This window comes from Triturus cristatus, chromosome 9 (genome assembly GCF_964204655.1).
Source record: "Triturus cristatus chromosome 9, aTriCri1.1, whole genome shotgun sequence".
Classification (NCBI taxonomy): Eukaryota; Metazoa; Chordata; class Amphibia; order Caudata; family Salamandridae; genus Triturus; species Triturus cristatus.
Genome location: NC_140592.1, coordinates 1,040,278,960 through 1,040,291,363, shown reverse-complemented (window position 1 = coordinate 1,040,291,363; position 12,404 = coordinate 1,040,278,960). Strand labels below are relative to the sequence as shown.

The following is a 12,404-nucleotide window of genomic DNA, read 5'->3' as shown; positions in this document are numbered from 1 at the left end:
AGTAGCTGGTACTGTCAACATGCCTGGCTTGTTCGACAAGTGCCCGGAATGTGGTCGAAAGAAGGCTAAAACTGACCCACACGAGGTGTGCATAGCTTGCCTTCCCCAGTCCCACGTGCCTGAAAGCTGTACCATCTGCCACTCGTTTTCAACCAGGACCCTGAGGGACAGGATGAAGAGCAGGCTTCAAGCTCTGGAGGAGCGAAGACTGAAGGCACCAGGTGGGTCTGGAGGGGCTGATTTGGCCCATACTGAGGCCTCTGGGGGGCTCCCCAGGGGCAGGAAGACCAGTAAGCGCTCCCGCTCCCCGTCGACGTCGAGGGCGGCGACGTCGAGGAGGATGACCACCGTCTGTTCGCCGTCTCCCCAGGGCTCTGGGGAGAAGCGGCGTCGACGATCGCCGTCGAGGGACCTGAATAGGCCGCCGTCGACTACATCGGCGTCGTCGGCGACGACGCCGTCTTCGGCCAGCAGTCGACGTCGAGTGAAGAGTCGGCGTTCGGCGTCGAGGGATCGCAGCTCGCCGTCGATGAAGAGAAGGAGATCGCCGTCGAGGCGAAGGTCGCCGTCGAGGCGAAGGTCGCCGTCGAGGCGAAGGTCGCCGTCGAGGCGAAGGTCGCCGTCGAGGCGAAGGTCGCCGTCGAGGCGGAGGTCGCCGTCGAGGCGGAGGTCGCCGTCGAGGCGGAGGTCGCCGTCGAGGCGGAGGTCGCCGTCGAGGCGGAGGTCGCCGTCGAGGCGGAGGTCGCCGTCGAGGCGGAGGTCGCCGTCGAGGCGGAGGTCGCCGTCGAGGCGGAGGTCGCCGTCGAGGCGGAGATCGCCGTCGAGGCGGAGATCGCCGTCGAGGCGGAGATCGCCGTCGAGGCGGAGATCGCCGTCGAGGCGGAGATCGACGTCGAGGCGGAGATCGCCGTCGAGGCGGAGATCGACGTCGAGGCGAAGATCGACGTCGAGGCGAAGATCGACGTCGAGGCGAAGATCGACGTCGAGGCGAAGATCGACGTCGAGGCGAAGATCGACGTCGAGGCGAAGATCGACGTCGAGGCGAAGATCGACGTCGAGGCGAAGATCGACGTCGAGGCGAAGATCGACGTCGAGGCGAAGATCGACGTCGAGGCGAAGATCGACGTCGAGGCGAAGATCGACGTCGAGGCGAAGATCGACGTCGAGGCGAAGATCGACGTCGAGGCGAAGATCGACGTCGAGGCGAAGATCGACGTCGAGGCGAAGATCGACGTCGAGGCGAAGATCGACGTCGAGACAAAAGTCGGCGCCGAGAAGATCGCCGTCGAGGCACAGGTCGACGTCGAGGCACAGGTCGACGTCGAGGAGAAGATCGACGTCGAGGAAGAGAGTCGCTGGGATCGGTGTACTCGGTGGTGTATACCCCGCCTCGGATGCCTCCGTCGCCTCCTCCTCTCCCACCTCTGCCACCGCCTCCTCCACCGCCGCCACCTCCTCCACCACCGTCTCCACCTCCGCCACCGCCTCCTCCGCGGCCGCGGACGCTGTCTCCGCCACCCCAGCCTCTGTTGCTGCCACGCACTCCTGCGGGACCGCCGCCGGTCCCCCCGAGGTCGGTTTCCCTTCCACGGTACCCGACTCCGCCGCAGGGGACCCCGAAGCCACGACGCCCACGGTCGCCTGGACCAGCGAGACCGGCGGACAGGCCTGAGCCGAAGAGGTCGCGCTCCCGCTCTCACAGGAGGCGACGATCGCGGAGCCGAGGGCGATCCTCGTCAGACTCAAGACGACGCCGCAGGAGGTATAGGTCCAGGTCGCGCTCCTCGGACAGGGACCTTTCCCCGACGCTGTCGGACTCCCCGGGGACTAGGGTGTCGCCGGTGGACGACTTGGTCTCGTTCCAGGAGGTGCTGTTGCGAGGGGCTGCGAAGCTGAATATCACGGTGACGGTTCCAACACCCACGACGTCCGTGATATTTGAGACGCTTCATAAAAGACACTTGTCTCGCCCCCTCCTGCCTCTCGTGCCTGGACTGGTGGAACCAGCCTTGGAACTGTTCCTCACTCCCGCAACGGCGAAGGCCGCTCCGTCCAGGCTCATGAAGAAGTATAGGGCCCCGGAGTCGGATCCGCCCTTTTTGAGAGGGGACCCGAAGCCGGATTCGGTTATCGTGACGGCGGCGAGAAAACAACATGCGACCGCCCCGGCCTCCACGGTTCCACCGGACAAGGAAAGCCGCTGGCTGGACTCTGCGGGCAGGAAGGTGTGTGGTACCGCCGCCACCACGATGAAGGCGGCGAGTGCAGGGGCGTTGTTGGGCCGTTACGACTGGGCCCTGTGGGAATCCCTGCAGCAGTATGCGGACCTCCTGCCACGAGACAAGAAGGAGGACTTCTTGGAGACGTGCGCGAAGGCATGCTGGTTTCTAACCAAACGATCAGCGCAGCGGCGGATGTATCGCTATTGGCCGCCCACGCCTATTGTCATGGCGTCCACCAGCGGCGCCATTCCTGGTTGCGCCTGACGTCCCTCAAGCCGGAGGCGCAGCAAAGAGTGGCCAACCTGCCCTTCTCGGGGGAAACCCTGTTCGGGAAGCATGCGGACGATGAAATGGCCCGCATGAAGGCTGAGGCGGAAACCCTGACGGCCGTCGGGTTAGAGAAGGCCGAGAAAAAGAAACGACCGTTCCAGAGGAGGTTCGGGTCGTCGGGCCGAGGGCGTGGGCAGGGCTCGGGACAGCAGCAGCCACAACAGCAGCAGTTCCGCAAGCCCTTCCAGAAGCGCCAGAGGGGTAGAGGAGGCCAGCAGGCCACTACCACAAACAAGGGCCCGGCCGGGTCTCGGCCCTGAGCTGTTACTTCCCCCTCAACCGTTACCCACTCCAGTGGGGGAAGCATTCAATTTTTTCCGGCAGAGTGGAGAAAAATTACTCAGGACAAGTGGGTGCTGAATATTGTTTGCAATGGATACAGTCTTCGGTTCATCAGCCCGCCTCCAGCGATTCCGCCGGTCAGCTCTCGCTTGCAGCTGAGGGAGCTCCAGGCGGAGGCAGACATCTTGTTGAGAAAAAAGGCGGTAGAAGAAGTACCTTTGTCTCAAAGGGGAAGAGGTCTGTACTCTCGGTTCTTCCTCGTTCGCAAGAAGGACAAGAACGAGTTCAGGCCCATTCTGGATTTGCGACAAGCAAACAAGTGGATTCGCAGAGAGAAGTTTCGCATGCTATCGTTGCACCAGATTTACCCTCAGCTGCAACGGGGAGACTGGCTCTGTGCCATAGATCTACAGGATGCGTACTTCCATGTGCCCATAGCACGGAAGCACAGGAAGTTCCTGCGATTCCAAGTCGGCGCCAATCACTATCAATACACAGTACTGCCATTCGGGCTGAAGTCTGCTCCCAGGACTTTTTCGAAGTGCATGGCGGTGGTGGCGGCTCACCTGCGGAGGAACAAGGTGTTTGTCTACCCGTATCTGGACGATTGGCTGATCAAGGCGTCATCCTTCGAGGAAGCGCAAGAACACTTCCGATGGACGTGCGAGCTCTTGAACAAGCTGGGGTTACACGTCAACATGTCCAAATCGGTCCCGTCTCCGGTACAGTGCATACAGTACCTGGGGGCCTCCATAGATACGCGGTCAGCAAGCGTGTCTCCTTCGGAGGAGAGACGGTTATCACTCCTTCGGAAGGCTCAGGACCTCAGGTCTGCTCCATCGACGACTGTGAGGAAGGTGTCGTCTCTACTGGGATCGATGGCCTCCTGTATCTTCCTCACTCCGCACGCACGTCTACACATGCGACCACTGCAGGAGTGCTTGGAGGATCAGTGGGATCAGAGGACAGGCTCTTGGGACGACAAGATCCGACTGTCTCTACATGCTCGTCAGTCTCTGAAGTGGTGGTGTTCGGCGGAAAACCTCCTCAAGGGGGTTCCCTTCCACAAGGACATTCCCACGACGAAGGTGGTGACGGATGCTTCTCTCCAGGGCTGGGGTGCGCATTCCGGGGACCTGCAGATTCAAGGGAAGTGGTCTCCTTTGGAATCGACGTACCACATCAATTTTCTGGAACTCAGAGCTGTCTTCCTGGCACTGAAGGCTTTCCTTCCGTCCTTCCAGACCAACTCGCTGCTGATACAGACGGACAATACAACCACGATGTATTACCTCAACAAGCAGGGGGGGTCGAGATCGCGCACTCTGTCGCAGGAGGCGCAGGCGATCTGGCGCTGGCTGCTGGCCCGAGGACTGACGATTACGGCCACGCATCTGCCAGGGGTGCAGAATGCTCAGGCGGACGCCTTGAGCAGGCTGATTCAGGAAAACCACGAATGGGTCATAAACGACGAAGTACTAGGAGAAGTCTTCGCAAGGTGGGGGACTCCAGACGTAGATCTGTTCGCCACCGCCGAAAACAGCAAATGCCGAGACTTCGCATCCAGGTACTACCAGCGGGGGACGCTGGGGAATGCGCTATGGATCGATTGGTCGAACAGCTTTCTGTACGCTTTTCCACCCATTCCCCTGATTCCGGCGGTGCTCATCAAGCTGTCCCAGTCCAGGGCGCGGATGATCCTGATCGCCCCGGAGTGGCCCAGGCAGTGGTGGTTCACGGACCTTCTTCACCGGTCTCTCCTTCCTCACATACGATTGCCGTGCAGGCCGGACCTTCTCACGAAGTTCGGGGGGCGGATGGTGCACCCCAACCTCTCGTCTTTGAGTTTGGCGGCATGGCTCCTGAAATAGTGCAATATGGTCATCTGAATCTACCAGACGATTGTATGGACATTCTGAAGGAGTCTAAGCGACCTTCCACTAGGACATCCTATGCTTACAAGTGGAAGAGGTTCTGTATCTGGTGTAAGTCCAAGAACTTTGATCCGACAACATGTAAGGAAGATGTCATCCTTCCATACCTTTTGCATCTGGCGCAGTCTGGCCTTAATTTCCATTCCATTAAGGTTCATCTGGCTGCTTTGACTGCTTACAGGAAGTGCCCTTCACAGACGTCCTTCTTTCAGATTCCTGTGGTCAAGGATTTTTTGGAAGGCTTGAAGAGGGTGTTCCCTCCTGTCAGACTTCCCTCGCCTTCTTGGGACTTGAATGTGGTGCTGTCCAGACTGATGAGAGAGCCTTTTGAACCTATTCACAAGGCTTCATTGCAGCACCTATCCGGGAAGGCGGCGTTCCTAGTGGCCATTACATCGGCCCGCAGGGTGAGTGAACTTCAGGCATTATGTTGTCAAGAACCTTATACTGTGTTTCATGCTGCTAAGGTTGTGATGCGTACTCACCCTAAGTTCCTTCCTAAGGTTATCTCTGACTTTCATGTCAATCAGACCATAACTTTACCTACGTTCTTTCAGAATCCCTCTTCACCAGCGGAAAGGGCTCTCCATTCCCTGGATGTCCGAAGGGTGTTGAAATTTTATCTGGATAAGACCAAGGATATTCGTAGGTCTGACCAATTGTTTGTTAATTATGGCTCAGTCAGGACTGGTCTTGCGACCTCTAAGCAGTCCATCTCTCGGTGGATTGTGTCCTGCATACAGTTGTGCTATCAAAAGGCTAATAAGACCTTAGGGGGTAAACCTAAGGCTCATTCCACCAGGGGCAAAGCTGCCACGACGGCTTTGCTGCGTAATGTTCCGATTGCGGAAATCTGTAAGGCGGCCACTTGGAAGTCGGTCCATACCTTTGCTGCGCATTACTGTCTGGACACGGATGCCAGGGCAGATGCTCAGGTTGGGCAGGCTTCGCTGCGAAATTTGTTCGCACAGTAGTGGTCGTGTCTTGTGTGTTCTCCACCGCTTTTGTTGTGTGGGGATGGGCTTGCCATTCTATTCACTAGATTATGACTATACACAGAGATCCCCTACTACAGAAGGAGTAGTTTCTTTTCTGTAACTCCAGTTCTGTAGTAGGGGTATCTCTGTTATAGTCATAAGCGCCCGCCCTCCTCCCCGGTGGAGAGATACTTATTCATATGTAGAATGCTACAGGTCTGGCGTGCTACGCCTTCAAAAAGAACTGAAAGTAAATGGGACCTGCTGGGCATTCTGGGATACTGGGGAAAGTTCTGGAAAACTGGAAAGTTTTCTTAAAGGCACAGTATCCTGTTCCAAGCCACATAATGGCAGCCTATGGGGCTTGTCTGTCCACTCCTTCCTCTCTATCATTCCAGAGGTTTTTGCTGGTAGAGGCAGGGTTTTTTCCTATGTGGAGAAAAACTAGACAGGCAGTGCTGTTTGTGGATATTGGTGGAATTCTAGTTGAAGTACTGGACAGTGTAGCCTGTGGGTATAGGCTGCATTATCTGTCTTTAAATTAAATTCTCTCTTAAAGGTGTATGCAGGTCTGCATGATTTGTCACCTTTTAGAGATTATTTTTTATTGCTCCGGGGTCCACGCACATGGGCGGGACTATTCACTAGATTATGACTATAACAGAGATACCCCTACTACAGAACTGGAGTTACAGAAAAGAAACTACTCCTTCCTACTCGGCAGGCTTTAATTACAGCATCCGAGCACTATTTTCTCAAAAAGCAAGCTCTTAACACTTTTAAGAAAAAATAAAAAAATTAATTATAGCGCAGACGCCGAATTATAGCGCAGACGCCGAACCATTCGCATTGCAATAGGTCTCACATTTGCTAGAGTTTAAGCTATTGACAATGCTTTTTATTTATCTGTTTTAAAAACAGCACATTAATAAAAGGCATTATCATTTAAAATGCCAATAGCTCAAACTCTTGTAAATGCGAGACCTATTGCATTGCAAGTGCTTGTTAATATTGGGGCACATGCATCAAGCTAATTACCGGTCGCAAAGGGGCGGATTCAGTGAATCGGCCCCTTTGTGACTGGTAAATAGCCATGTGGGCTGCATTAAGCCCAAACCCAATCGCAAAATAGGTAATCGCAAAATTTGTGATGACCTATTTTGCGAATGCATATAGGGAATCACAATTTGCGATTCCTTAAATGCAATGCAAGAAGCAATCTGAGATTGCGATTTAGCATTAAGGAATCTCAAATTACCACCAACTTCAATTTGGTGGTAATCTGCAATTCCTGAGAAAAGCTAGAAAATGCATTTTTCTAAGTGCCATGAGGCGCACACATATGCCCTTAGGGCATGTGTGTGCACCACATGTGCAGACATGTCAGTTTTGGGGGTGTATCAGGGTTGCCTTTTGGCCCCCTATCACCCTTTAAATTGCATGTGGAATTTGCAATTACCTTCTTAGTAATCGCAAATTTCGAGTGGTTTCCCATTCATTCCTACGGGCCTAGAGGTCCATAGGAAAGAATGGGAAGGCATTCCTTATTAGCGAATCTCAATTTGCAATCCGCTAATGGGGAATGTGTAGGAATCGCAATTTATTTAGTAATTCCTACATGCATAGGAAATTGCGAGTCTTTAATAGTGATTCCTTAAAAATCGCTATTTAGGAATCTCAATTCCTTACATTGATGCATGTGCCTCCTAGTGCTGAAATGTTTAAGATTAAAAGTGCGTCTTTCGCTCTCCACCATTGTGGTTTGATAATTGCTCATATAGTATAAAACTAACCATTTGAGCAATGTAAATCCTCTGTATTGACTGCATCGTTGCTTTTTCAATTAAAACGCACAATAAGGTTTCAGAAGTAGCATTGATTACATGCTAAAATAACGGTTGAAACCTATACAAAAACGTACACTTGTACGTGCCTGTTATGGAAGTGCTGCCTGCCTTATGACGTTTTAATTTACGCAAGTGTATGGTAATGTTCCTTAAAATGTAAACCTTTGTCTTCTTTCTTAAACATCTAACTTATGTGCTCTGCTTCTTTCAGATTGAAGCTCTGCGTGAGTGCCCAGGATACCCAGTTGGTCAAAGTGAATGGAGCACTGTGGGAAGCTATGAAGTCCTGTTCCGAGTGCGAGGTATCCCTTCATTTTTTGTTCTCTGTAAATGTACACCCTTTTAGGGCGGATAATGTGCGTTCATGCATCGGAACCTGATTTATTGTAGTCATTCCGAGTGCTGTGAAGTGGGAAGGTGAACAAAGGAGCTTTACGCCTATATGACAGTATTCTCCTAGGTGTTTAAGGTTTGTTCATTCTATTTTACGATTTTTTTTTTGTTGGTCATAATTTTACTTGCTGTCATAATATTTAAGCCTGGGCAAAGCACTACGCTACGCTCGCGAAGTTTGCGCTACTTCGCACTACGCGAATTGCACGTAGCACAGTGCAAACACGCGTAGCGATGCGTAGTGCAGCAGTCATTTTTTGCTTGCTCGCGATCCTCAACGTCAAGTTGGCGACCGCGAGCGACAAAATGACATCCCGGCTAGACTTTTTCCTTGTTTGCGATCAGCAACATCAAGTTGGCGATCGCGAGCGTGAAAAATAAACCTCCCGGCGAGATTCTGAACGCGGGGAGGTCAGGTTTCTCATTGCGAGTGGTCGCGTACGCTCGCGACCGCTCGTGATGAGAAACTACCAGTTTGCGTTGAGAAAGCTGCCGCTTGAGTAAAAATCTACTCGAGTGGCAGAAAACTACAACTCGCACTGTGCAAGATGCCGTTTTCAATTATTGCACAGTGCTGGATGCTTGTCCGCACTGTGCAATCCTTGAAAACGACATCTTGCACAGTGCGAACAGGGTACTACGCAGTTCGCGAAGTGCTACGCGTAGCTCGTGTAGTGCGAAGTGCACTTTAAGTAGCTACGCGTAGCGCTACTTCGCGAACTACGCCCAGGGTTAATAATATTTTGACACTTGCGTTTTTGTAAAGGTCCGGATACTGATATTTTTGTTGAGTATTAGTTGTTTTCGTAAATTAACAGGTTGCAGTTGCGAGTGCTCCTTCAAAGGCATCACCGACATTTTTGAAATTCTAATTATATTTTCAGTTAATGACACTAATTTAAACATTCTCTCATGAGTTAGAAAATGATTCTAATTTATAGGTACGCTTTGTCTGTTTTGATTTAGCAGCACAAAAGGGATTTCATAGTCTAGTAGGAAAAAGTAATCTTTTTTATAGTCTTGATAAAGGGCGATGTTGTACCTTGCACTTAATCTGCCTTCTAATCCCACTTAGTCCCTTGTTGCCATTATGAAAGATGGCGTAAAAATTTTGCATTCTTGAAAAATTAAGACTGTACTCCAAATAACTAGAAAAATGTAGATAAGCATGTTATTTCCCAAAGTTTATAACTTAATTACAATATTAATAAAATAAAATCTTGACGGGGCCCTTAAACAGTGGCAAAATTAAATGTAAGTAATTAGTAATCCAAAGGGAGGGACAGGGGGCTTTATTTGAGGAGGTCCAGCGTGCATGCCCCAGAAGCCTATTTTCAAAACGGGGTACGGAGTTCCTCAGATACAGGAAGAAAGAGATGAGGACCAAGAAGGGGACCAGAATTAGTCACCAATTGGTTATAAGGAAGAATTGAGGGGAGGGCCAGGGGATTGCCCTTTGCGGAACTAGAGCTCTCACACACCCAGCAAGCTAGGTGTCATGCTTCATCATATGAGCACTGCCCCTCGTCAAGTCGGCGCTGCAATCCTTGACGGGCTCCCGAAACCGGGGCTCTTTATCGGGGATCTTTTGTTCCTACCGATATGTGCTTGGGGGTGAGGGGCCTAGTGTAATGGATGTAGCAGGAAATGGAAATGTTAAAAAAGGTTAGTCAGTCCTAAACATGTTTTTATTCTGAAGGTAGACTACCCTATTAAAATTGGTGTAGAGTGGCTAAGTCATAGAATTAAGGTGTCTAGACGTGAAGCTCTACTCTAAAGGATCAACATGTTTCTTGCCAAAATTGTCTGGAGGATCAGGGCAATTCATCAGGATCAAAAGCTGTCTACATAAAAGTGGTAATGTGAACTCTACATACCACGTCCTAGGTTGCTGCCCTGTAAAGATAAAGTGACAACATGAAGAATTAAAAACATCATCTCTTTATCTAGTACATTATATGTCAGGAATGGCGTTATAAAAATCACCGTGCAAGACGTGTATAAAACAACCTGATAATAGGTGCACTATTTCAAAGGAACAGTGAAGGGGGTGGTGGTGTTGATCTATAGCTACTAGTAAGCTAGTGATACTCTCAAGGACAAGCAGGGATTCACTCACCTAGTATATTGACTAGATAAGCTAGCAACGGTGCTGGCGGTTATGGAGGACACCGATTGGGTCCTACAATGAAAGGGTACATAAGAGAAAGTGAGCATGTCAAATTGAAACCACGTGATCTGTCATGGTGCCGATTGAACATGATACCTGTTAAGGCGTCTTACATAACAGTAGCACATAGTGTCCATCAAGAAAAAGATATGTTCTGACAGGGTTCAGACCCGGTGGGACCCGAGCACAGGACCGGAGGTCTGTCATGGCTCGTGGTACCCAGCATAGTAAATAACGGGGGAGAAAGGTTCAAAGTAGCTAGCAGAAAAATTGAGGATTGTACTCACCAACGTCAAGGAACGTTAATCCTGAAGACCTACCCAAACCGCCAGGGACCGGGGTGGTGAAGTACGTCTGCCGCCATGTGTAAATATAGCGTAACTGAAAGTAATCGTGACGTGCTAATCGGGCGCCGTTACGCAGCGTGGTGACGTCCGCAGTTGCCAGGTAATGATCAGGGACGCCAGGGTGTTAGAAACGTCACGATTCGACGGAGTGTTTGGTAAACGTCAATCGAGCCGCAGTCCGTTGCTAAGCAACGTGAATGCATGTGTCGCGCTACAACAAGGTAATGAGGGGGAGAGCGCGGACAATCTCACAGAACACAGACCTAATACCAGGAGGTAACGCGCATTAGTATGCGTCAAGTTAAACGTGATATACAAATGCCACACTCAATTAAGTGTTACCAATGTAGACACATGTAAGTCAATAACAAAGTATGTGTATAGGGGCTAACCGCAGTCACCCCATGGTAGTGTCAAACCTGCCGTGGACGTAAACCATTGAACAAAAGTTAAAATTAAAAGGCATAGAACTGGTGCATTGTCGTGGTGTAATTAACAAATACCACTACAAAACGTGTGGGCTAATGGTTAAGTAGGATGTGTCAGTTCCATTGTATCATGAAGTCAGGACAGTGGGTTGAGGCTATTAATTCATTATGGGTGGTGGTTAGAGTCATTGGCCTTGGTGTCGCAGTGTTGAAATGTGTAAGGATAACTCAACAGCCCTGGGAGTAGACATTCAATTATGGCATGGTACTCCAAGGGATGTCCTCATTAAGGCCTATAGTGTCACATGAAAGTCTATGCACCCATCTTTGTTCAATCCTGAATAAAGAGGTTTTGGAAATCTGCGTGTGGGATTCTAGTATGACCCAATGTAATGACTCAGGGGAGTGATGTGTCTCCAAAAAGTGTCTGTAGAGTTTGGTCGTGGTTTGTTGGCAACGTATGTTGCTTCTGTGCTCTATTATGCGGGTTTTGACTGGCCGCATAGTCATGCCAATATATTGTAACCCACATGGGCACGTGATCAAATAAACACATTGTTTGGTGTTGCAATTAGTGTGTTTCTTGATATTCCATTTGAAGTTGGCATGTAGTGTGACTTCCTTGGTAATGGTAGTGAAGTCGCAGACAGTACAGGTACCACAGGGAAAATGGCCTCTAACTGGTGGAAGGCCCCAAAGTGTGGTCTGTGAAGGGGTAACATTTTTCTTTGGTCTAGTGTGAACCAACATATCCCGCAGGTTACAAGTCCTTTTGTAGACGAATCTGGGTCTTGGTATCTGTAGTTCTCCTGTATTGAGGATACCCCAATCTTTCAGGATGATTTTTTTGATCAGGGCTGAGTTGGGTGTAAAGGAGGTCACACATGTCAAGGTATCGTCGGGTGGTTTATGGTGTACCTCTAGAAGAGACTCTCTAGGGTTATTGAGGGCCCTTTTCATGGAGTCTTTAATCACCTTGTGTGGGTATCCCCTAGTCATAAGGTTGGTGGCTAAAGAGTTGGCTTCTACTTTGTAATCTTTGGTTGAAGTACAATTACGTCTTATACGTACAAATTGACCCACGGGAAGGTTATCTCGAAGGGCTCTAGGGTGGTAGCTTTGGTATAGCAGGAGGCTGTTGCGATCTGTTGGTTTTTTAAATAAGCTTGTCGAAAGTTGTCCCTCCGATAGCTTAATGTTTAGATCCAGGAATGCAACTATTGTGTCTGAAATCGTGTGGGAGAACTTGAGGAAAGGGTTCTGCTGATTAATCCACTGTACAAAGGTGTTGCAAGTGTCAGTGGGACCCCGCCAAAAGATGAGAATATCATCAATAAACCGTTTCCAGAGAACTAGATGTTGATGAAACGGATTGTGGTCAGTATTAATGATCTGTTCCTCAAAGGCTGCCATATAGAGGCAGGCCAGACTGGGAGCAAATGTGCTCCCCATCGAAGTACCTTGGCATTGATGG

The 12,404-nt window shown here is 50.4% G+C and overlaps 1 protein-coding gene across 1 annotated transcript in view; it reads left to right on the top strand.

Moving 5' to 3' along the window:
- KNL1 (kinetochore scaffold 1) overlaps window positions 1–12,404 on the top strand; it is a 598,022-nt gene that overhangs the window by 332,135 nt on the left and 253,483 nt on the right. The window contains exon 15 of the mRNA XM_085626857.1: window positions 7,804–7,894. Within this exon, the coding sequence (XP_085482983.1) occupies window positions 7,804–7,894 (91 nt within the window). The remainder of the gene's footprint in view (window positions 1–7,803; window positions 7,895–12,404) is intronic.